Raw genomic sequence first — 27,268 nt, 5'->3', positions numbered from 1 at the left:
CGCAGAGGAAGGATCGCAGTCACAACAACGACAAGAACAGCAGCGAGAAGCGTCGAGGAGTTTCGACGAGCGTCACGTTCGTCGATCGACCGGTTGCGTTGCAGCTGCAACGATTTCGGAACAGCTGCGACAACACTGTCCGGAGGGTGGCGGTGGTCGTTCGGGGTTGCTTCCGCGATCGTCGTCGAAGGTGACAGGAGAGACGGGATCAGGGCTGGCGGAGGAGGAGGTGCCGGGTAAGAAGGAGACGTTGGAAGAGAAGGAGGTGGAGGAGGCTGGTGGAAGCAGTGTCGACAGTGGTAGTGGTGTTGTTGGTGATAGTGTACGGACAAGCCGCGTGCAGGATAAAAATAACGCGGCCGGCAGCAACGGGAATAGTGGTGTCCGTGGACTATCGTACAGGGGTGGTACGTTGCGACTTCTGAAGGGACTGGTCGAGGGCCCGATAGGCAGGGTGGCTGCACGAGTGCACCGTTGGGGAACAGCAGGAGGGGTCAATCCCTCTGCACCCTCAGGACGGGGGGAATGTCCCGGTGGAGAGGGTACCCCCCGTCGGAACGTCCTCGACGCCACGAAGAATTGCCGGCTGATGGGCGCCAACCTCACTAAGCAAAGCAGGGTGAGTCGTTTCGGACGATCATGCCGCGTGCGATCCTTTCACTCGGAACCGTCACGCGTGCTGCCGACTACGTTTTCTTCCTGCTTCTTTCCTTCTTCTTTCTTTCTTTCTTTTTTTTACTCGTTCCTCTTTTTCTTCTTCGCTCCTTTTTCCGTCCATCGGTCCAACCCTCGTTACCCCGGTAGCTGTGTGCGAAAGACCATCCTCAAGAATTGGGGTAGCGTTTCGTGCGAACTCCGCGCCAGGCTGACTTTGATGAAGCTGTTTTTCCGTCTCTGTGAACGACTCTGTATTTTTAGTACTTGTTGCTGTTCGATTACACTTAGAAATGTGTACGATTGTCGATCAAGATCGGCAGAGGCTCCAGAATGTATTCTGGATCACTGTACTTCCGATTTTCCTCGTTCGTTTCTTCTTTCTTACCCGTTTCTCTTCTTCTTCGCTACTTCTGCCATCGTTCGGTCCAACCCTGGTTACCCTGGTAGTCACGCGAAAGACAATCCTCGAGAATTAGGGTTTAGCGTTTCGTGCGAACGATCCTGATTGAACTCGAGGACTGACTTTGACGATCTTCTGTGTCTCTGCGAACGATTCCGCATTTTTTAGTAGTTGCTGCTGATCGATTAACCCTTCGAGAACGACGATGAATATTCCATAATGTTGGGGACGTTATCGTGATCTTTCGCTACCGTTCAAATTTTCCATAACTCTGTTCCGATTCAAGTAAGAGAATTGTCGCGGAAAACTGTATTTTACATCGGTGAATTAAGCGGAAACACGATGCTTGCGTGTACCAAGAGCGGAAGTGTCCGCATTGTTCCGAGAGGTACGATGACACGAGCATAGAGGAAACGAAAGGATGCGAAATAGTGTACGCGGGGAAATATGAATATTAAAGAAAACATAGGGAGGTACATTTTCCTGTTTCTCGCTGCTCGGAACTGTTATAAAACATTCAGGGATGAAATGCGATATTTGGTCGAGTCGCAAGTAACTTCAGCCTCGGCAGAGGGAAACGCATTTTTCGAGAAAGTGCTCGTGCGTCCTAGTAAATAAATAAATAAAGTCCACCCGTTGACAATAAAACAAAAGGTTCTTACAAGACAGACTCCAACCACCGTCAAGAAATTTTCCTAGAACTAATGCATGAATAATAAACCGTGCAGGATATAAAAACTGGTAAATCACTTTATTAGCCACTCCCGAGGACTATTTCTCCGCGCCTTAAAACTCGCTGCCAGCAAAGATCAACAGTAATGTTCGGCATAAATAAAAACGGGGACCGGCGTTTTTCCTCGCGGAATAAAGAGCCGCGGAAAAATGCGTCAAAGTTTTTTACAACTTTCAGGCCGGCGTTAAGATCTGCGAGTATCGGGGATAAAACAACGGCACGCATTATCATATCCATTTCGCAGCACGAAATGGGGCGGGTAATTTGTTCGCGAGGCAGCGCGGCATTTCCCTTGCAAAGATCGGTCCGCCCCGTGAACTTGTTTGGATATTCGTCTCACGCCATAAACGATAATCGGTAGAAAAGTTCCGCGGAGTTCAGAACTGCACGGAGAGGCCATAACCGTTCCCGCGCGGGTAGAATCGTCGCGAGCGCGCGAACTCTCGCGAAAACTCGCCTCCGGTCCCCGGATTCCCTCGAAAGTCCTCCACCGGCTCAGACCCGGTGATACCGAAAAAAGAAAGTTGCGCAATAATAATAATGCCCGAGAAGCTTACGCTCCTCGCGACGAAGCTCGAGCCCGCCGCTCGAACGCGATCCGATACACCGAGCACGTATATTTAAGAATCGCAAGAAGTCACGGTAAACCCGCGACAAAGGGAAACGAATTTGCCCCCCAACTTTCGCGCCCGAGGAAATTAAAAGGAAGTTCTGCTTTTTCTTTTGTTGCCCGGCCGATTTTATTCCGTGCCGATGGAAAAATCGCGGACGAAACGTCGCTTCCGGAGTTTCGTGTAACGCTGAACCGGAGGAAATCAATTATTCGCGAGCGAGGATACGTTTTCAAATTTTCACGGGAAGAGAGGTTCTGTTTTCTGTCGTTCCGGAAGTTGCCGTCGAAAAGCAATGTTGGCGGTTCAACAAATTTGTGGAAAATGCTCCTCCGGGAGAAATGTCGTTCGCAGCTTGCTTAACAAAGTTTAGGAGATAGAATGTTTATTTAATAATATCCGTAGCTTCGTGTATAGTATGATCATTGGAACCTGCGTGTCTGAAGGAACAGTAAAAACATGTCCGAAACCAACCTCAGTTTCTTCGGATTATATCTTCGGTAATATACGATATACAATAATCGACAAATAGTATTTTATGCATTTATGAGAAAAATGAGAATTTAAAATTTTTGTATTATTTTCAGCTTATTAAAATTATTCAGAATAGAAGTGTCGCTGTCAATTACTGACCACGTTTATTTCGCATGAAGGTCCGCAGTCTAATAGTAATGTACAATATGCACATACGAACAATCGATAAATTGTAACACGGGAACTGGGAGTTGTAAACGATAAAACGAGGCGGTCCGATGTTCGGGAAACGTTCGGCATTCCGTTCGTCGTGCGGTTTCCATTTTCGCGATAGAAAATGGCCATCCGGAGGCTTCCGGTTTAGCGGAAGACAGTAGCTTCGATGAGAGCGGCGATACAGATGTCGAACCAAAGGAAAAAGGTAGCGAGGAGGCTCACGGGCCATTTAAGCCCTCCCGCAGGTATCACCGCACGGATATCTACATTCATGAGAGACACCCATTCACTGGCCGTTTTCCGCGCCGATGAATGAAGCATTCATACTTTCATGCAGGCCGCGTTCGTAAAAGTCTGGGTCTACTTTGATGATCTGAATCGCGCGCGATTCCGTTCCACCTCCTTGTCATGCGATTCGCCGATTCGCGTTAATGCACACAGTTGTGCATTAATGTCCATACAGATCTAACGATTGAATCGGTCGTTGTAAATATTAAAACGCTCGTTCGCAAAAGATTCAAGCGTTTCAGTCTGTAGGCAGTGAAAGGCTCGACTGAAAATATCCAAAAGCCTGCGAGAGATTAATATGAAACTCCATGGGCATGTTCAGAGATTGAACGCTACTACGCGGATAAACCTCGGTGTTTGTGGAAACCTTCGAGTATCGAAGACCTTTCGAATGATCGAATGTTTAGCAATTCACCAGGTACAGTAAAGTCTTGATTTAAGCCCAACCCTCAGGCCGGTGCTGTGACATAGATCGTGCAGGGCTACTATTTTCTTGCGACCGCGTCGATTGTAGTAAATGACAGCGCGTGTAAGCACGCAGCATACACCCAGTGGAGAGAATAGGCGAACTGACTAAGATCGTGCAGCTCCGTTCGGTTTAGATCAGGAAACAATTTTGGAATGAGTAGCTGCTGTAGCTTTCCTGTTACCGCGTTTACGTGCCGGCTGATAAATTCCATCCACGCCGATACAGCCGGGTAAGATCGTTCCCTGGAAACAAGAGATGAAGAAGCAGAAGGAAGCGACCGTGAAACCATTGCCCGGGCCGTTTAACAGAACTAAACGATTACCCGGTAACAATAGGAAGCAAAAGCACAGAATGGACCGTAAAGCCAGAAAAGAGAAAGGCGACTCGTGTCCGCTACAACGAACAGTGGTACCAACGCGCGCAACGACCCTGCGGGTTCGTATTCGCATAACGAGTCGCACAAACGTTCTTTCTCGCCATTCGTGAACGCAGCCCGGTGCGCATCACTCGTCAAAACATTCTTCAAAGGGCCCCGCGCCGCGCCGGTGCAAAAGTCATCGGAGAATGTTTCGTTGCTGACTGCAGTCTTCAACGAATGACCAGAATTCAGAACTTGAAGATCCACTTGTTGTTGTTTGTAATATTCGTGTCCATTTTCCTGCATTCTTCTGAATGCAATTCTATTAGGTGGTTGCGTATGCAATGTCCGATTTTAGAATGCGAATCTTATAAAACGAAATGTGTGCTATCACATGTTTATTATACAGAGTGTTCATTTGGAAACTTTCCAGCCGAATAGCTCGAAAAGTATGAAAGATATTAAAAAAGTGTAAAACACGTGTTCAAGGGTTTCGAGGTGGAAAGAGAGGGGCAGTATCAGTTTTTTTATTTGGGTGGAGTTTTCAAGGTCATTTGAAGGTCAACTTTGTTTTTTCAAATGAAGACCTATATTTTTTATCATGGGATCTTATTGTACGTAAAAAGACCAGCAATTTTCGTAGGATGTATTTTTTTTTATCCGCGCTCTAGTCTCGGAGATATTCAAAGATATTCAGCATTCCATTCAGGCTCATTGTTACAGTCCTCGAATTAGGTATATTCATATTAATTTTATAAAATGTAATGCATATTTAAACTAGCAATATTACTCCTACATGCTTTTTCATTATCATGCATTTTCGTGGTTCGTGTTAAGGATCCTCGTTCCCAGGCCTGACTTCTTATTGAGTCGATCTTCCGAAAAAAATCTAAAAATATATCAAGGCACGAATAATATATTACCCGCATATTTAAATCTTTCTGCAATAACCAATTCGACGAGTGGTTATGAAAAAAAAAATGGTCAACACGACATTGGCGGAGAATTAAAAATATCAGCTCAATATAAGAGTTCTGTGAAAATTGATGTCCAGCCACCAGTCAAACAACAAATAGGTAAAAATCGAGCAAACGATCAGTACCCGGAATCCTTCAGGCCGTTTCATAATCGTTGAACGGCGACTCGGTCCTTTAATAGGGGCGGCTAATTGTCTCCAAGGAGGTCGTAACAGAGCGACTAGCAGCCGAATGACTATCGCATTGACAGTCCCTTCGGGCCATCCCTCAGATGCTCGAAGGTGCGAAGCCTGCAAGATTTATCGCGATTCCTAGGTAGCGACGAGTGGCGAGGATCAGCGGCACGTGACCGAGCTATCAATCCCCTTTGCTTCCCGGAACGTTCACCTGCCTTTCCAGCTTTTACTTTCCCTTTCCCGAGCGGGCAAATCCGGATCGAGGGCGAGAGAATTTCGTCAGCGGTGAATTATTCAGGGTCTCTCTCTCTCTCTCTCTCTCTCTCTCTCTCGGTCGTGGCGCGGGGAGAACGATTCGCGGCCGATCGGTCGCAGTTGTTCATTAATTATTTGTTGCTCGATCACCGAGCACCAAAACCCCTCTCTTCTAACTCGATGACCGTCGATTGGCCGCCGGCGGAGTTCCTTCTGCCAGCTTCCTCGGCACGCACGTGCCCCGAATAAAACGCACGCGACCGCCACTGAGTCACCAGGGACTTCGAACCGTGGATGCAGTCCGCACCCGCCGAAAAAACCGGGAATACTAATGGGGAAAAGGTGAGAGGAATGCCTGCTTGACAGCGACCACTGGGTTAGCGAGGTTCCCTTCACCTTTCCCGAGTTTTCGAGCCCAACACTGAGACACATGCCATTTTATCAGATACACCCTTATCCGGTCACGATTCTCATTTTTCTAGAGCAATAATGCACTTCAACAATATATCGTTATACAGGTGTGAGCCCGAAGAAACAGAACACCTAAATATTTCCGTTACTCTTCGTTGTACACAAAAACTTAGGACAAAGTTACACTGTTTGAAGGGCCATGTGTAACGGTGTAAGGGAAAAATCTTCAAGGTCATTTTTTTTTAATGAGATTTCAAGATTATCGATGTTCTTTTAAACGGAATGATATATCTTTGTTATCGTAATGTTGTAGCTGACAAAATAACGAATTCATCCATGCAACACAATACGACCTACAAATGACCTTCAACCCAGAAAAATGGAATAAATAAAATTCAACGGGTAAGATTCATTTGCTTTATTTCTGTTACGCAAAATGTTAACAAATATTCCCTTAAGCTGCTATACGTTCATTTAGCCGTGAAGTCCTCACGTTCGTGCATTTTTTATTTTCAACACTACCAGTTTCACGGAATTTATTTATCAAATTGGAGTGAACGGAAACTGATGGACAATTACGATTAGGAAATCGGTTCTTGTACAACCGCACTGCTTCTCTTAAACACTGTCGACTTTCTCCATGAATGAAAATCATGTCAATCTTGTCTTCCTTCGAGTAACGCATTGTGAAACGTTCATCGATAAACTGATAGATTAGAAATCTTAGAAACAGTGGAAATCTGATAGCAAGGAAGTCTTCACAGTAATTAGTAGTTGATGAACACGATTCTGTACGAACGTATAGGTGAAGGTATATCATAAATGTCTTCCTGTCAACACCGAATCTGTTAGTATGTTGTGTATTGCGATCGATTTGGATGTATAGCAGCTCAAGGGAATATTTTTGAACATTTTGCGTAACAGAAATAAAGCAAATGAAGCTCATTTGTAGTTGAAGGTCATTTGTAGGACATATTGTGTTACATGGATGAATTCGTTATTTTGTCAGCTACAAAATACAACATTCCATTTAAAAAAACATCGATGACCTTGAAATCTCATAAAAAACGACCTTGAACATATGGCCCTTCAAACAGTGTAACTTTGTCCTAAGAAGTTTTTTCGTACAACGAAAAGTCACGGAGATATTTAGGTGATCTGTTTCTTCGGACTCACCCTGTATGTCATTGTATGATATTGTTACGGCGACTTGTGCAATGTAAAATCGTCCTAACGTAAAACTCCCCTCCGAGAACAACCCTTACGGAAATAACTGAAGGGAGGGGTTGTTAGGAGACTGTCGGAATGTAATGATCGCTATAGTAAACCGTATCTGTTTCAGCATTCGTTACACTAAGTACATTGCATCGATTTTACGAGGTCTTCACGAGTACGTGTAATAAGCGTGTTGACGAAAGATTTGGCGACTCGATGATTGATGCGATCTAGATGCCGAAATGATTGCACGCTATCTGAATCTGTAGCGTAGACCATTCCGAAAAAAAGTGGGAACACTAATGGAGACAAATAAAGAAACAACTCTGTGTGTTGAGAAATTTAGTGGCAGTAACTCGGTTTGACATAATGCTGATCTAGAAATAATTGAAGGGTCTCTAAATCGACGATGCTATCTATAGTCATTGACGAAGTGAGATTACGTACCGACCGACTGTGAAAAAGCGGGCTAATGTGACTCCATTTTGTCTTCGAACGGAAAAAGTAATTAATCTTTGAGTAATCAAAGCTCCAAAGTAATAGTGCATACTGTAACAGTATAAATTATGTGATTATTAGCTGCAATGAATCACAGTAATGTTCGGATTACTTTTTTAATAGTGGACCATACGACTTCGGTTTTTTTTTAAGGAGTTAGAACAATTAGTTTGCTACATGACGTGAAAAATTTTGTATCAACTATGGTAACCAATTAGTATGGGGGTACCAATTACTATGCCTACATTAAGTATACTTGCTTTTAAAGCGTAATTAATGTTAAAAAAGAGATATGTAACATATACATCAACTGATTTTAAGGGACAAAATTTAATGTCTCTTTTATTCATTATGCTTTAAAAATAAGTGTAATTAATGTAGGTACAGTAATTGGTACCCCCACAGTAATTGGGTCCCTTGCCCTATACATATCGTGAAAATTTCATTTAAGGGTAAATTCGCATAATCTGTCTTTCCCCAACTGGAAATAATATATCTCTAACTTTAAACAAACTGTAATATAATCGTACCACCTGAGAGGGTAGATCGGTGCTTCGGAGCAGGTAAAGGACTCCCTGAGACACATCGAAGACGCGAGAATGCAAATCATCCCTTTGTAAGGTGAACGATCCGGTTACCTGATACAAAGGACAAGAATGTCGACCAGCCCTATGTCGGAGCTAATATTAAGTTTCATTCTCGGTTGCCTTTTTTATCTAGTTTATTCTGGATACCGTTCGAAATGAGTGTGCAATCCAGCTTCTGAGACTTTGAAAATTGACATTCGCAAAAACTAACTTCCATTGGCAACATCTGACATCCCCGAAAAATTCGAACTGTTCCTTGTCGCGTTTCTAATGTACGAAAATGTTTAGTGCATTTCACCACGTGTCTGCTCTTGAATGGACCTTTCATCGAGAGCATCCTCGCGATACAATAAAATTCTTCAAAGTCGATTAGAGTACGGATTTGTTGTGTAGATTTCGAAGAAGTCCGGCGTGGTTCTTTCATTTGAAATGCTTGCGAAGGGGGATGATTAATTCGTGGCGTGTAATTGAACGTGAAAGGAGAAGCCTCGAGTGGCGCGGATGACGATTGAAACGAAGACGTTGTTGAAGCGCGGGGACGATTGGCTAATCGACCCGCGAATCCTTTCGACACACAGATTGGTTACCGGCGAATCTTGTTACGGTCTTTCGTTTTTCGCACGGTGCACGTGTCCGGGATGAAACTCACGCGCGGCTATCGATCGACGTGCCCACCTTCCCGCTCGTTGTGTAAGCTGTGCTATTCCTTTTAGAATATGTTAAGCTCCCCCATTACTCTCGAACACTGTTACCCAGACCAGTTGCGATCGCCTTCGGCCGTTCAACGAGCGAAGAGAACTCATTTACCGTAATTAAATATTAATTATCAGCCGCGCCGCGGTCGTTTATGTAAATTTCCCAGCTGGCGACGCCGATTTCGAAGAAAAAGAAGGTGAACCACGGCGGAATTTTCTTTCCCGCAAGGGCCATTTTATTCTGCCATAATATCGCGTATACGTACCGCCGAGCTCAATTAAAACTTTTCGTTTAACAAGGTTGATGGGTTACGAGCCGCTATAAACAGCGCAAACATGCGCAATCTAGTTATCGGGAATCTCTGTTTACCAGATCCCGGAGTACGTTTCGCAAAGTTGCGAACGGTTTCGCCGCGACAGTTTCATTTTTGCTTGTGAAGCCGTGAACGAATGCGGAGACACGACGTCTCGCTGCTGTTTTTATTATTAAAGAGACAGTATGGGATAGCAAAACCGGGCGGCGCCGATCGGGAGGAGACTGTCGAATCAAATGCGAACTTCAAGATTTCTTCGTTCGCATACGCTCTTCTTGTTGGATGCGCGTGCCTCGCATGCGACCGACCCTCGCACATCGATCGGCGCCGGTTCCTGTACGCTCGAACGGCAAGAACGGGACTGGATGGATCCAGTTTTCGAACGTCTTATTCTGCATCTGGTTAGCTCGGTTTTTCGCCGCATAGAAAAACGATCGCCAAAAGTCCGCGCGATTTCCCCTGCTCGACTTTCATCGCGAGATTTCACGCGTCGGAAGCGGCAAAGAAGAGATAGACGACCACACTGAACTTCCCCGGTTTCCTTTCTGACACGTACGGAAGAAGGATCATGCAGAAATCGCGCCATCTTAGGGACGAGCGGATGCAGCTTTTAACCAGTGCTGGGCTAATAGTATTTGAAATAGAGAACAGTAAATAGTTGATTTTACCTTTTAAAGCGTACCTATAATCTTATTGGGAAAATATTCAATTTTATTGGGAAAATATTAACCCTTTGCACTCGAAGCTATTTCATCACCAGATTTACGGGACCCGTCAAAATGACGGATTCTAATATTTTTAAATTGAATGAATCACCTACGAAAATAGACATTTGAATAGATTTAATGTTGCTGGGTCACTACTGTTTGTATCTCATGGTTACTAGATCAACAGTGAACGATCACTGTAAAGAACCAGCGCAGCGAATATTCGCATAATTGTAGAAAAGTAATAAATCTGTAAAAAAAACACGGCATCTTTGTGACGTCCATCTATGAACGATCATAAAGGATTCTATGCACGCATAATTTAACACTAGATTTACGGGACCCGTCAAAATGACGGATTCTAATATTTTTAAATTGCAAATATAGAGATTGTACAAATGCATCCATGAGCAATTATTTAACAAATTGATTTCTTTGGGTACATATTATTTAAAAAATGGCTACGAACTTTGATCGATACATTCATGTTATTTTTATAAAGTAATGTAAAACAGTCACTTTTAGTACTCCGTAAACCTAGTGTTAACTCCAAACCAAACAAAACTTTTCTTCCGACCTAGAATATTTCCCTTGTATACATTTTTTTTCGTGTTATACATACGAAAATGGTACAATTTACTCGTACAATACTGAAATGTTTAGTAATCTATTAAATACCAACAAATTTGACAATGTAAAAAATATTTCGAATAATGATACAGCAATTTTTAGTGGCGCCTTACAGTCGCCATTCGAGAGCTAAGGGTTAAAAATAGTGAGACTTATTTTGTAAGAAGGTAAAAGAAGCCACCGAAGTATCTCTTCGAATCATAATAATACAAGAGACGTGTAGTTGGACATATGCATAGATGAAAAATATTCTTGTCGAATATTCATTCTTTAACCCTTATACCCGACGCTCGTGTCAACTCGACACATTTTTCACTGAATCACTGAATGGATAATATTATTTTTAACGTGTCTGATTTCGTCTCTGATTTTCACATTCGAAGAAGGTGTTGTACTTATAAATTGAAGTATTTGTCTTTTCGTTGCGTTGATTGTTTACGATTGTACAAATATAGCACCGTCTCCTTCAGCTGAGATGTCTTGCACATTTTTCCCAACCCCTGTCATTATTATTATTCTCTACGATTCCGTCGTGTGTGTACTTATTTGAGGTGAAATGATGAGTTAAATACAATCGGCTAAACTAAAGTATCGAACAACAAAGAAAAAAGTGACAAGACTATTTTGGTAATCCGAAGGATTTAACAATGATCAGATCTCTCGATCCAAACTTCGAATAAGGTCCTCTAACTTCGGGATCGAACTTCGCGGGATCGTAGAAGGCCACGTCTGTTTTTATACGAAACTTTCAATGTGTTTTCTATTAGGGGGAAGGAACAGGGGTGGATCGCATCTTTTAAACTTCCCCAGCCGGTACCATTAAAATCCCCACGCGGAAAGGGAAAGTTCGAAAGTCAAACGTGTCAGCTTCCGCCACCCTCTGTGCAACCCCTAGCAATGGCGGCTTTCGTTGACTCGCAACTCGCAAGGAAGGACAAGGAGATCGCATTACGTCCCGAGGAGTAGCAACCCCCGAATAGAAGAATGGCGTTCGAAGGGGGGTGGGTGGGGGAGGGGGCAAAGAACGTTCGCCGGGATTTAAGGCTCCATAAATCCGGACGGACCATCCCTTAAGCCCTCTACGCCGTGGTCAGTCGGCTTTTACCAGATTGTATTCCGCGATATCTTTCGCGTGGACCCTCGCCTTAAACGCCTTTCACCTGACTCTCTTCAATAGAGCCTCCTTCCGATTGCAACCACTACAACCATCGTCGATTATTTTCTTCGGCGAGCCCACCGCATGCGAGACGAACGGGAAAACGTAGGGGGTGTATTCTGGTTTTCGAGCTCGTTCCTGCACGAAGTCTTGCGGAATTTTTTTCGGAAAAACTGTTGGACCTTCCGCATTAGGATTTTGCACACATATTTGCTGGTATTGGAAGTATGTGTGCGATTTTTTTCATGTGAAAGTGAACAAAATTACGCGAGTTATCTATTTTTTTTATAGGGTACGCTTTGAAGAACACGAGTCGACGGTTACCACCACTCGGATCTTTCCACTGTGATCCGAAGCTGTTTATTAATCAGTGTGAACGCAATTATGGTCTGAACCAAAGAAAATAAAAAATCTCAATTATTCACGAAATGGCGACAGTTTGAAGTCAAACTACCGACGGCTTTGGGCACGACAAAACAATAAGAAAATATTGACGGATCTCCGCTAGAAAAAACAGAATACCCCGTTAACAGTAAACCTACCACCATCGAACAAATTGCCATTTTCGTGTACACTTTTTGATAGACGCTCCGTGAAAATTTATTCCTGGAAACGGCGTTTATTCGACCACATGATTTCGTCGGATTTGCGTGGCAGGTCGATGGACACGAAAATGCCGGTTGAGCATGATCGGTGCGATAAGAGAGAGAGAGAGAGAGAGAGAGAGAGAGAGACACGATGCAGGGAAGTAAGGGAAATCCGAAGGATACGAGCGGGAATCCTGCGAGATCCTGCGGAGCGTCGCGAGGTAACAGAAGTCCCGGTGCAATCCGGGGGAATTGAAACGTTAAGGGAATGAAGGGACGCCTGGCCGAGTCCTAGGGATCCTACGGCGAATATTCGACTCGGAATAACCGATACGAAACGGTCGACACATTTTCAAATTCCCGGAGGCTCGGATAATTTATTAGCCCGTAGGCGGAACGGCCGACGAGAGTTAAATCGCGTGAAATACTGCTTTCGGCACATTGGACGAGCGCAATTATTGATAGGGCCGGAGCCGGCAGCCGATTCTAGCCGCGCACAAAATCGAAAGGGTGCAATCAATGTACCGTGCAACGCTCCGATTTAAATTCATGAATAATTCCTCCCACCAGCCGGACGAAGATCGACGAGCTCTTCTCCATCCTCCTCCGGAGCTTCGTTCTCTTTTTCTTTTTTTTCCCCCTTTTTTGCCCCCACCTCCGGGATCCGCAGTCGAACTTGCATCTTGGTTTAATCAAGAAAATGTCCGACATCCCGCCTAACTCCCGGAATCGTTTCGATTCCGGAGAGCGATCGCGGTTATCGATCTTTACGGACGGAAAATTCATAATGACGGCCAGGCGGTTCTCGAGTTTAGGAGGTTCGAGGCTCGATTTATTTTCGCATTTGGAGAAAATAATTAACTTTTCGTGCGTTCTCGGACGGCAACGTTTTTACTGATAAAATCGTCGGCAGTGGAACTATCGAGAAGTAACGTTGATCGAAGCGGACGTGTGCGTGTTCGCGAGCGCAATCAGTTTTTCCATTAATTTCCAATATTACGTGAAAAACGGAACGGACAGGGTGATTAAAGTGGTGAAACGCCGAGTGAAAATGGTTCCCATAGAATCGTTGCAGTTAGTTCATAGTTTATAAAGATGGATAACCGCGGTGATCACTGGGCTGCGGATCTTTGCGCAGAATAAAAACTTTCCGTATAAAATTGGACAGAACAGGAGTCGAATAAAATGTGTTTGTTCTCTTGCCAGTTTTAACAAGTTCGGATCAGCGTAGCAGTATTCTGAAATTCTTACGACGTCTTCGCTACTCTGTACTTCGAATACAAACGAATACAAAATTGCATAGATAAAATGGAAAATTGTAGGAAGATTAAAAGAACTCCAGAGAATAATTCAATACAAACACTTCGACCTGGCACCTGTCTCTTGAGATCGATGCGGTCTGGTAATATCCTGTCTGCAATGAGCAAATAAACTTGCAAAAGCCGATTTACCTTTTGCCGCGGAAAAGAGAAACCGGCGTGCAACATCGGTAGCGTTTTATTCAATTCGGCGACCGTTCCTATCGACGGATTTGCATAAACGATTCCCGTTCCTCATTTCAGGCCGTTTCGTTCTGATTTAAGCGCAAGAAAACTCGAGGCTCCGGGCCCGCCGTAAAATCTGCAACGGCGATTCCAGAAGGAATCGCGGACGAATGGAACGCGGCTCCGGAAGCCGGAGCAAAGAAAGGAGCCGGTTATCGCTGCAGATCAGCGTTATCCTAACGGGAAAGCGAATCGTAAATAGAGCGTATTTGCCTGGAACAGTCCTAACAGAAGTTTTATTTGCTCGTTAAGCTCCTTCCTTCTTCGACTTTTCTTTTTTCTTTTTCTTCTTCTTTTTTTACGATTCATTTCGCGTTCCGTGGATGTTGCCCGTGGGGCAATAAAACCCGCACGCTTATGCTCGTTCGAGCCCGAAAAGCGTCGACGGAGACCCGATAAAATTTTCCGTGCGTGCATCGCAGCCCCCCGCGGGGAGGGGGGACGTGGGAGGGAGGGTGAAATCACCGGCGGAAATTATCGAGGGAAACGTTGCAGAATGTGTTGAAAAAGTGAAACACCCGGATGAAAGAGCAACGATCTCGAACAGACAGACATTTGCATGTGAATCGAAGGAAACGGGGAGCACCGGTTGCTTGGCAATCACTATGGAGGGCAGTGGGACGGCCCTGGATGACGCCGGGGAAAACTGGTTCGATAGGAATCGAATGATCTTGCGCGAGTGCGGCTGTAGGGGAGCGTTGAAGGAATCAGACAAATTTTGAACACGCTACGAGTGAATTATCTCCTTCTGCAGATCTCCGTAGGTCGATTCTTACGATTTTGAACTACGGCGAGTCTCTAGTAAAAGTAGAAGGATTTTGTCGCCGATGCAAAATTATTTTATTGCGGATATCGGTCGGGGAATGTTTGACGTTTTAAATGACAGGAACGTTAATTTGTTTGTTGCAGCGAGAGGCTACGCAACGAGATGTGGACCGCGAACGACGACAACGAATGGAAGCCGAAGCTCGTGTCCGCGATGCTACGGCTGAAGCCGAGAGAGCACGCTCGAGAGTCCATCACCTTCAGAGAGAACTGGCCAGGTAAAAGAACTTCGTATTATGGTCATTATAGTCACGAATCGTCCACGAGACATACCCGAGCCATGTTATGTTTACACTCCTCGGCGTTCGAAGTCTCTCGAGCTTCGCGGCCCCTCACGGGATGTACACCGCGGTAGTGGGGACAATTCGGCGACGTTTATTATCCATGCCTTGGCGACATATGTAGAAAAATCATATATTGACAGTATAACGACATTGGATGTATTAAATAAGGAAATTTGTATTCTATCTAGCCTAGTCTGTTGCAATTTCAGTAGAAAATTTGTATTTTTCATCCGCAGTCTAGTGATAAATAACAGCTTGCCGTTTTTCAATAAAAGTAGCGCATCTGCCGGCCGCGTCTACAATTTCCGCAACCCGGTGAAACCGAGGCTGCCGGCTTCATCACGAATCCCGTCGGCGTATCAATTGCTCTTTTAATTTCGCAGCTTCGGCCGCGATATTTGCGCAATACGCTTCAATTTAATTAAAGCCCGGTAAGCTTATACATAGTGGAAACACTCGAAATCGTTAGTATGGAAAAATCCGTGGAATACAAATCCAGAGCGTTCGGATCGAACGTGAATATTTTTGTTCGCCGATCGTGCATAATGGAACACGCGAACCCAATCAATTTCTCGCTACTTCGATTCCCCCGTCCGGCCTGTTCAACTTTTATTAACAATAACAACTACCGTGTTAAAATAATTGAGAGTAAACAACGCGCAGAAAATGAAACGGTGTAATTTACGTACGGTCCCCGCGGGAACGTAACGATACTTACTCGCGTGCGCTGCTGCACATGCAAATTACAATATTAAAAAATCATTAAGCCGCGTGGATGGAACGCAGCCGGTGTTTGCACTCGGTTCAGATTTTGTTAATTTGTAAACACTTTTCAAACTTATTCTTGGTCACGTAACGGAGAACGCTGTCAACGTGAATTGTAGATTTATTCGGTTTATTATAATCCGTTCAATGAACTATGTAATAGAATAATAATTATTTCGTTACCATTCTCCAATCACCTCATTTCATTACACGTATTTCATTTTAGCTCGCACAAGGGTTAATCTGAACGCGTTGAGGTAGCATACTCAGAATACGTAAATCTATCGAAATCTAGCATAAAAAATTGGACATTTCATTAAAAAAAAAACAAAGGTGACCTCTATATCTTCTCTACGCCTTGCAAGAATCTTTTATACCACATTATGTAGTTTCTTAAACCCTACAATTTCTGTAATTAACATTTGCTCGTATTGTTTGAAATAACCAAGATGATGGAGTGAACAGAGCTCGTGGGATACACTGTATATTGTGAAAGCAATTAAAACCGGGATAAAAAATATTTTAATGAAGTGTTAATTCTGAAATTAATATAGCGATATTCGAGACCGCACATCTGCGGTAACGTTAATATTCCTCGGGATACTAAAGGCCCAGTGAACGTATCAACCCTAGTGTTCCTGATTTCTCAACATTTTTCATTTCTCGAGAAATGAGAAATAAGACTATATTTCTCGAGAACTCTCGAGAATTTTTAATAAAATAAAAAAATATTGGGAAACTTTTACCAAACTTTTATAAAGTGAAACATTACGCTTTTGTTTTGAAATGACTTCTTAAGAAGCATAATACGTCTAATGTAGAATCAGACAATCTACTTCTTTTTTTTTTTTTTGTAACAAAATCTGTAGCCGTAGAAAAACTTCTTTCATTTTGTGTGGATGTTGGCTTTATCGTATACAGAACATCCAAAAGTTGCTGAAGATTGGGTATCCTTTCTCCAGTGGACTCAAAAATTTCGAATTCCTTTCTTAGAGTCCGGAAATTATTTTCTTCTGCCGCTAAACTCTTGACACAAAATTCTTGAAGGCTATCTGCAATTTCTAATTCTAACTGTTTTTCCAGCGATAGTTCCTCATTCTGAGAATCTGAAAGTTTCTCACTATTTTCGTAAGAATCGTTGTTATATTTTCCAAAAAGTCTGCTTAGAATTTGTTTTGCCATTTTATACATATCTGCCTTGGATGTTAAATAAAAAAATGTATCTTCTGAATCTTTTTGCAGAGATTCTGGATTATGCAGATAACTTATAAGGGATACAACAATCTTGTCTCTTCTTTTAGATATTTCTTCTTTAATAACAACAAGAAACTCATTGCCCCATTCAGTATTCAGTTTTTCTATCGTTTTAAATAAGAATTTAAGAGAATTTCAGAATTTATATGTTACAAAATAAATGAGATTCGTAAGAATTTTCCTAAATTTAAATTTCTCGAGAAATACTGGAATTTTTCTCGAGAAATGAGAAATAATCAATTATAAAATTTCTCGAGAAACACTGATCAACCCCGAATCAAGATCTCCGATCGAAACCGTACTTCCAAAGGAACAAACCAAGTGCCTCTTTGTCCAACCAGTTATGCGTTTTCCGCTAGAGCCACGCGTCTTCCACCATATCCATTCGCCACCCCAACGCAGTCTTCAGCGTCCCTCTGAGGCTGACGCTCGATCCCGATCTCAATCCCACGATCCCAACGAGATCCTCGGGATCCGAATTCAAGTGGTGATCGAACGCCGACGTCGCGACGTCGCGATCGCTCGTTTTCAAGAAGGTCGCGTCGCGCGTTATCTCGCAGCAAGAGACAGCGAAGCTCGTAAGTCGACGCGGTTGCCAAACATCCGGCAATAATTCGGCGCGCTTGTTCAACATCGATTTCTCGTTGCCGTCCGGGGGTTCCTCGCCCCCCTCTTGCGTCCCTCTTCCCCTCTGTTTCCCTCTGTTTCGTCGCTCGGCGCCCGCGAAAATCGCTTATTTCATCGAGCCGCAGACAGCACTTTATTTTCCCGGGGCCCTCTCGCCGGAAAAGTACCGGGCGCGATATAACGTATAAATAATGAGACCGCGTTTCCCACGCAATAACTAGCGGATTTCATGGTAAATCATCGGAGTATTGGCGTTCTTCCAATAACGTATCGCGACTAGGCACAGTCACCGCCGCGGATATATTATCAGGGCTGTATCGAGGTAGCCGAGATTACAATCCTCCAATACCTGCGTACACGCGCGTACACGCACGGCCGCGCGAGAATTAAACGCAACGGATCGTGAAAAATCCGCGCCGGTATCGTTTACATTCACTTTTTCTTGTTTATCGATTATACCGGAGCCGGATTAATAGAATTTGTTAATTGAACGTTCCGTACCGGGAATTTCTCTCTGTTTGTCAGACTCGTTTGCGGAAGGGATCACGGTATTTTCGGGTCTCGCGCGCGTTGTTGGTAAGCATGTTTCCAGTTTGGATGATCGCGTGATTACGATTCAGTGGCTGCTATTGGGAAATATCTGTGCGGTTCGTCTGCTAGTGATATGTTCGAATTCGTTGGAAATATTTGTTAGAATGTATTGACGTTGATACGGAAAAGCATCCTTCTTCTGTTTTATCTGTTGCGTCTGTAAGATGCAAGAAGTCTGTATTAACCAAGATTAATAGTAAGATCTAAGAAGGAGTCTGCAATAATATAGAGTAATAGTATCTTTCTTTGATTCTCACGCGACAACATCTTCCAGTAGATTCTTCATTTACAGAATCACCTACGAAAATAGAAATTTGAATAGATTTAATGTTGCTGGATTACTATTGTTTGTATCTCATGGTCACTAGATCAACAGTGAACGATCACTGTAAAGAACCAGCGCAACGAATATTCGCATAATTTTAGAAAAGTAATAAATCTGTAAAAAAACACGGCATCTTTGTGACGTCCACCTATAAACGATCATAAAGAATTCTATGCACGCATAATTTCACACTAGATTTACGGGACCCGTCAAAATGACGGATTCTAATATTTTTAATTTACGAACATTGAGATTGTAAAGATGCATCCATGAGGAATTATTTAACAAATTGATTTCTTTGGATATATATTATTAAAAAGATGGCCACAAATTTTGATAGATACAATCGTGTTATTTTTGTAAATTATTGTAAAATAGTCACTTTTGTTAAATCTACCACTGAGATGTGCAAGTTAATTCACTGTTTGTTAAAAATTGATGAAACTAACTGCCCGATTGGAGAATAATAAATCCGCAAGACTTTTTCTCTGGAGTTCGATGGAATATGATGAAAACTGTGCGATAAGGTGATGAAAGTAAAAAGATAGGATCGGTTTGATGCCGAAGTGGCCGAGGGCGTTAAGATAATTAGAAATTGCTGATCTTCTCGCCGGGAATTGATGGGAACGGAAAGTGCTTACGAGTGACATGTGATTCGAAAGCCACAAGAGGTCGCCGATAATTCTTCCATATTGGCTCTTTCCCAGCGACAAATCTCGCCGTCGAAAATGGTACCCGGCGGATATATTTCAGCGGATATTGGAAGGCGGTGTCACGACATTAAATCGTAAGAGGTTGTTCGATCCGATAAAGGGTTACGCTTCGGAAATGGATCGCTAAGCTGACTGCTGCGCCAGGAACTAATTACAAAGGAACGTTCGTCTTTCTAGCCATTGTTACATTCGTCGAGGTTCGATATGAAAAATGCGAGACACCGTTTGACTCTAAATATTAGGTGTGCGAATTGAATTCGTGCGCTTATTCGTTATTTAGGAACAACTGAAACACATTCTACTCTACAAAATAATCTCCACATCTCTTTCGACGCGTTTACTCCATCTTACAAAGTAGTTAATGAACCTCCAACATGGTGATTGAAACCTTTGAATTGAAAATAAAGTTTCAATCGACGAATTCTGGAAACCACGAATTGCTATGATGCCGTCACAATCCTCAAGATAAAATTCATGGAAACTCTTGGAGGAGAAACAGAATGTTTATGCAAGTTTAAATTTTTATAGACAAGTTACGGATAGGTGCCGAAATTGAATAAAATGTAAGTGAAAAGATAAGAAAAAGGATTTTTAAATGTTAAAATGTAAATAGTCTTAATAATAGCATGCATAATATTTATAGTAATAAAATAGTATGCACATGCTACTATAATTCCTATAATAATGCTTTTAGACATGTTTGTACGAAATAAATGTATAATATTTCGGAGTTGAATATCACGTTAGTGTGTAAGAAAGTAATTGATTCTCGTAGATTGAAGATGAAAAATTAATCACATTTTTACCGGTCCTACTGGTCTGCCGCAATATTCGATTTAGCGAAGGGTATTATTCAGCACAATGGTTGTGATTGAAGTCGTCGTCAGCGGGGCGATCATAACAAACATCTGGACGACCGGCGGTCAATAAAAAGCGAGTTAAAACGGTCCATTAACAATTCTTATCGGTTCCTTATTTTACGCCTGGCAGCATGTAACTGGATGTAACGGCTGGCAGGAATTTATGGTCCCGTAGTGCAGTACTTGCCGCGGAAGATTAGAGAAATCGATTTCTTTGCTTTCCCTCCTGCACGCGCATAACTATAAATCCACGGGGTGGGGGCGGGGGGGGGACGCGAAAAAAAAAGGAAAAACGTTTCTGCATCGGTTATCCGTTATTAACGCCGCGATTCTGAAAAGAAAAACGCTCCCGGTATCGATGAGCGAGAGCCTGCCCCTCCCCGAGAATCAAATAATGGCTTAATTATCTGCGATTCATTAGTCATGTCGAATTATACGATCCGAGTGTTAAATGGGGTATTAAGTGCGGCGTATAAAATATAACGGTGGAACGCGCGGGGCGGCGTCGTGTCGCGTAAATGAACAAAATTTAATTCTCGCGATTGTTATCGCGCGCGAATGCCGCGCAAGAGGGACTCGATTTCGAAAATTTTAATGGTTAAACTGCTCCGGAAACGAGGGAACTAATTGTTTTTCCGCGAGACCGTGCAGTTTGTAATTCATATTTATGATTTAACGCTGTCGGCTTTGAATCTCGTTTTAATGCGCTACGATTTGCGCATTAGTTCATATATTGCGGAATTATTGATCGTACTGCGTTTGAATATGCATCTTGAATATGTATACTGTTGGAGACAATTGATAGACTGTGAAACTTCGTGCAAAATAAAAATTGTATATTAGTTGCAACACTATAACTGTGTAATGACTGTATAATTGCATCGACCCATTTTTTCTTTTGTCACAAATGCATAAAATCTGCAGTCTAATAAATCAGATAATTGTATTTTGTTGCGGTATTGTTCGTTCGTTAGAAGGAATCTGTAGATTGATTTTCAATTACGTTAACGGAAATGTTAAATTGTAAAAGCTAGTGCAGTTTAATAGTATTTCAATATCAACAGAAAGTAACTTGAACTCGAACGCATAAATGAATGGTAAATCGCGTAGGATCAATCAACTCAACCGCAAGACTATCGATCTGGAGAATTCGCATTCAAGATGGCGGTACTCTTTTCTGACTAAAGCCCGTGCAACGAGTCGGGTGAATAGCTGGAAACCAATGCACGTGAACCACTTACGCGGAGCATAGTCGGAGCACATTTTTCAAATTTGTTAAAATAAACCAGTACGTTAGAGATACCTGGACATAAAATTGTTTGCTTCAAAATACATTAGTATTTTCATCTATTGTGACAATGATAATGTCGAAAATAAGTATGTGTGCAAAAACAGGAAGAACATTCCGAGTATTTCGGAGCATCATATATAAAATCATATATCACATATACAATATCATATATAAAAACGAAAGAACTTTTTATTTGGCTTCTATATTTTGTAATTGATGGAGAACATTTTTATTTTGCATAAAGATCCGTAGTCTAATAATTATACATATAGTAGAGTGATAAAGTATATATAATTAGACTGCGGAATAAACATGTTCTACTCTAAATTACAAATAGGCGTTAAATAAAAATGTATTTTTTATCTGAATATGTAATTACAAGAAATTGGAAATAATGTAACAGTATCTTTAGAATCTTCCGATGTTTTTACTGTTTCATATTCTATCTACCCATTTTTATCAGAAATATTATCATGATAAAATATTTCGTTGTCAAATCAGACACAAAAGTCCAAATAAGGTGCAGTGGGGTAAATCTGTACAAAGGGCAAATCTGCACTAGGCTCTTATTTATTCGAATATACCAACTGTAAGGTAGAAATCACAATTGCATGAACTGGGTTTGTGGAAACTGCGGCAAAGGATCAACAAAAAAGAAACAATATGAATGTGAGAGATGTCTTGACTAATAATTCGCTAATTCCTAAATCCTCGACGATAATTCCGCTTTTGCCCCATAATATAAGGAAATAAGATTCAATAATTTTCAAACAGGTAGGTGCAGTTTTGCCCCAGTTCCGGGGAAGTCCGCCCTAGCAGCACCGTTGTTAATTTATTAAGAAACTCATAAGTTTCGGAAGATATTTTTAATCCAAATTAATGCAACTTAAAGAATAAACCATGCGCTAAATAATAACACTAAAGTTATTAGGTTTTAGTGGAATAGATAGAAAATACATCAGTTTAAAATAAACTTTACAATTTCTGATTCGGTATTGTCACACTTATCTAGAAGAAAGGAGGGCTCCATTCACTTTCACAATCATCGACACATACACGGGCCACCGTAAGCGTAAGAGTGCAACGGCAGCTGTTACCTTTTTCCGAAAGAGTTTGCGAAGTCGGTTACCCGTCAAAGGGGCTGAAGGAGGATCGCGAAGATCACGGGGCAACGATCATTAGCATAACGACGCGCGAAGGACATCCTCGGTGTCTGTATGGCGTTCGGAGCGAGTCATAGGTCCGTGAGAAGAAGCGCATCGGTGCTTTTGTCGTTTGAACATACGCCGGCGTCTCGTTCCCCGTGGCAGAATGCCACGAGCAACCCCCGACCCAGACTCTCGGCCATGTCCTGTTTCCGAGATGCGTTGCACGTGACTCGTCGAGAAAGGGGATTGCGTGGCCCCGGTTCAACGTGCTCTTTCGCTTGTCTGCGCCGCCTGGATACACGCTGATGACACACCTCACGTTTTTTGTCGCGGCACGAACTTTGGCCTGTGCCGCTCGACGAGCCTCTCGGTCCTCTTCGAGCCGCGCTTCTAACTAACCTCGATGTGAGTTGCGACACGCGACGCTTCTTCGAGACTTCAAAATCCACAGGGTTGTCGAGGAAAAATAATTAGATGTGCAAATAAATTCGGTGCTTTCTCTTTCAGCGATACAATACTCTCGCCTAATCGGAGATTTATCGACTTTCACTTTCACGTTAAGCCGTGTACTAAAGGAAGAAATTTCCCAACGTTTCGCAAGCATTGCAGCTAGCTTCATCAGGGCGTCAGAGGACACACTGATACAGTATCAGTATCAGTATCAGTACGAGCTTACAGCCGAAAGCCTCAACAGACAAAACTGAATACTCTCGCCTAATGCAGTATTCTCTCCGTAACTGTCGCGGAGGTCTCTGCCGCAACTGTCCAAATTTTATCCCCGCCACTGAGGGTCCACCTTGGCACCAGTCAACCCGTAAACACGCTCGACGACCGAGTCAGCAAGCGAAACAAGAGACTGCGACTTTTCTAATTTTTCATTTTTTCATCAAACTTTTACCATCATCTTCGAGTTTAATAGGTCTTGAACGTCTTTGTACACAGAGTTGCGAGAGATCAAAGGTGCTATAAACGCGCAAAAGCCGCAGTCTACTCGAATCATTTATCTTGACCCCAACACTCTGACTTCTTCTGGTGCGTTCGGGAATGTTCGTTTTAATTGCAACAAACGCGAACGCAGTGCCGAAGTTCCGCCGCCGGCGGTGACCACGTCAAAGTCTCATAACCCAAAATTAGAAGTTACAATGGTGTACGGGTACGTCTCCGGTCGTTAGTTAACGAAACCGAATTTCGCGTGAACGAGGTTCTCGCAGTACCGTCGCGAATAAATGACTACAAGCTACCCTCGGGATGTTCCGATGTCTGCGCGTGATTCCCGAGTAATTTCAAGTTCTCCGTTGGTTCCGGGGCAAGTTCCGAACTGCATTTTAACGAGACACGGTTCTATTAGACATCTTCATCTGTCAGGTACCGTTGCGTCGTCGCTATCCGCTAAATGGTTTCATGTTTGTTAAGTGTTTCGGTAATTCCTTGGCCTCCGAGCCTCCGGTATCGTTGCACGGCAAAGTTTCCGGCAGGCTCTCCGCGATTGTCATCCCCCAGGCATAGTTCGGACTCGGATGAGAAGGGGTTGGGCCTGTCAGGGTGGTGGAAGAGGGACGAGGACGGAGACAAATTCCGTGTTCATTTCTGCTCGGTCGAACTTGATTCGCGGTGGAACAGCGTGGGCATGGTAACATTGTTTCGAGAAAAGGGTGCGGATCGATGTCATGAGTGATTTAATGCTGCGTCTGCCGTGGGCTCCTTTGAATTACGAATTTCCTCTTGTCCCCTCCCCTTCCTCGTCTAGCAGTCGCGAATTTTGGCAAGCAGATATTCTTCCGTCGAGTAGAGAACTTTTATTTTGATTAAATTAACCCTCGTATACAAAGATACTGCATCCCTCCTCTTCCTCGTCTACTAGTCGCGAATTTTGGCAAGCAGATATTCTTCCGTCGAGTAGGGAACTTTTATTTTGATTAAATTAACCCTCGTATACTTCTCAAAGATACTGCATCCCTCCTCTTCCTCGTCTACTAGTCGCAAATTTTGGCAAGCAGATATTCTTCCGTCGAGTAGAGAACTTTTATTTTGATTAAATTAACCCTCGTATACAAAGATACTGCATCCCTCCTCTTCCTCGTCTAGCAGTCGCGAATTTTGGCAAGCAGATATTCTTCCGTCGAGTAGAGAACTTTTATTTTGATTAAATTAACCCTCGTATACAAAGATACTGCATCCCTCCTCTTCCTCGTCTACTAGTCGCGAATTTTGGCAAGCAGATATTCTTCCGTCGAGTAGGGAACTTTTATTTTGATTAAATTAACCCTCGTATACTTCTCAAAGATACTGCATCCCTCCTCTTCCTCGTCTACTAGTCGCAAATTTTGGCAAGCAGATATTCTTCCGTCGAGTAGAGAACTTTTATTTTGATTAAATTAACCCTCGTATACAAAGATACTGCATCCCTCCTCTTCCTCGTCTAGCAGTCGCGAATTTTGGCAAGCAGATATTCTTCCGTCGAGTAGAGAACTTTTATTTTGATTAAATTAACCCTCGTATACAAAGATACTGCATCCCTCCTCTTCCTCGTCTACTAGTCGCGAATTTTGGCAAGCAGATATTCTTCCGTCGAGTAGGGAACTTTTATTTTTATTAAATTAACCCTCGTATACAAAGATACTGCATCCCTCCTCTTCCTCGTCTAGCAGTCGCGAATTTTGGCAAGCAGATATTCTTCCGTCGAGTAGAGAACTTTTATTTTGATTAAATTAACCCTCGTATACAAAGATACTGCATCCCTCCTCTTCCTCGTCTACTAGTCGCGAATTTTGGCAAGCAGATATTCTTCCGTCGAGTAGAGAACTTTTATTTTGATTAAATTAACCCTCGTATACAAAGATACTGCATCCCTCCGCTTCCTCGTCTACTAGTCGCGAATTTTGGCAAGCAGATATTCTTCCGTCGAGTAGGGAACTTTTATTTTTATTAAATTAACCCTCGTATACAAAGATACTGCATCCCTCCTCTTCCTCGTCTACTAGTCGCGAATTTTGGCAAGCAGATATTCTTCCGTCGAGTAGGGAACTTTTATTTTTATTAAATTAACCCTCGTATACAAAGATACTGCATCCCTCCTCTTCCTCGTCTAGCAGTCGCGAATTTTGGCAAGCAGATATTCTTCCGTCGAGTAGAGAACTTTTATTTTGATTAAATTAACCCTCGTATACAAAGATACTGCATCCCTCCTCTTCCTCGTCTGCTAGTCGCAAAATTTGCCAAACAGATTTGCTTGCTTGGGAGTGACCGTTGCCAACGTGCACTGTCATACAAGTGATTCGGAATAATTTCAAACATTTCTTTCACCAACCAGTCCATTTCAGTCTCAATGCAGATCAAGCTCCGCAGATAATGCTAATTCGACTATACTAGATGATCGGCTGGCTTGGTGTCCGACTTCTCTGAAATATGAACAGGAGATACTGCGAGTGCTCGCGAGAGGGAGTATCACTGGTGAAACGAGCTTACGAATAATCCAATCGATGTAACGTTATTGTCCGGCAAGGGGCCAAGAAGTTTTTGATAAAATTCAAACTTCCACGATATAATGCATACTATTCCGGTTTCGGAGGGTTATTGGCTGCGGGAAATACGATACCGGTGCCAAATGGGGTTCGCGATAAAAATTCGTTTCGCTCGGGGTTGGCATTCAGCAAAAATCGTACGCAGACGTACTTACAAGCCAGAAGAGGGGCCGTTCTAAAATGCTTCGCTTCTTTATCAATGAAATTACATCTGACCGCGTTTATTCGCGTGCAATGAACTGCATCGATACGGTCAGCGGAAAGCTTCGTAATAGATATTAAGGGAATCCCAGCGGGCAACCATTGTACTCGAATTTCGCGAGATTGACACAATATCAGAAATCAATAACAGAATATCAACTACATCGAGTCTCGAAGATTGAATATTGAATACGTCGAGCGCAATTTCTGAGAGCATCAGATCCGTCGACTAGGCTATTCGGTACTTACATACTTTAGCAGCTTCAATACCAAGTAGGTCATACGCGTGTTACGTGTCTTACAAGTCCGTATTGGCTTCGTGAACTCTGCTCCGAAGTCTTATTAACTTCGGGAACTCTATGGTCGCCAATATCGAGTTCCCTGCACCTGAGATTGTTGATACTGGGAAGTACACAGCGATACACACTGCGCCGTTTATTACACGTACGTACGATCACGTCTCATAAATTAGAGGCGGTTTATCAATTTCCGAGATACCAAAACCTGTCTCTGTTACACTTTTTTCCGTCTGAAACAACTTGTAGGAAGTCCTGCGAGTCCTCGATCGTAAATATCATGATCTATGAGCGTGCTATCTAGAGTATTCATTCTCGCAGCCTATAGCTGTCCGTATCAAAACGAGATAATCCCGCCATTGAACGCTACTGTCCAAGGACTTCCAATACCCCATCCTTCAACTCCAGAGTCGTCGTCAGTCTTATCGATTCGATAGTCGTTATCGGTTCCCACTATTTACCGACACGTCACTTCCTTATTTTACGTAATCGACAGACGTTTCTATTGGATCGGACAACCCCGTGGAGCGTCACCATTTCAATCCTCGAAACCTGTGGGCACTTCACTAACTACTTTCCTGTCGTATCGATCACAGTTTTCTCTCTTAC

The 27,268-nt window shown here is 43.0% G+C and overlaps 1 protein-coding gene across 6 annotated transcripts in view; it reads left to right on the top strand.

The window, feature by feature from the left end:
• Nucleotides 1-27,268, top strand: part of LOC143353678 (uncharacterized) — a 448,475-nt gene that overhangs the window by 385,435 nt on the left and 35,772 nt on the right. For all 6 annotated transcript variants that reach the window (XR_013082192.1, XM_076787169.1, XM_076787168.1 and 3 more), the window contains exon 5: nt 14,868-15,001. Coding sequence is in view for 5 of the 6 variants with exons in the window: in XM_076787169.1 (XP_076643284.1) it covers nt 14,868-15,001 (134 nt within the window). In the remaining variant the exon portion in view is untranslated. The remainder of the gene's footprint in view (nt 1-14,867; nt 15,002-27,268) is intronic.

Source organism: Halictus rubicundus, chromosome 4, assembly GCF_050948215.1.
Source record: "Halictus rubicundus isolate RS-2024b chromosome 4, iyHalRubi1_principal, whole genome shotgun sequence".
In the NCBI taxonomy this organism is placed as follows: domain Eukaryota; kingdom Metazoa; phylum Arthropoda; class Insecta; order Hymenoptera; family Halictidae; genus Halictus; species Halictus rubicundus.
The sequence above is the reverse complement of the archived record's forward strand: the minus strand, read 5'-3'. Positions and strand labels throughout refer to the sequence as shown.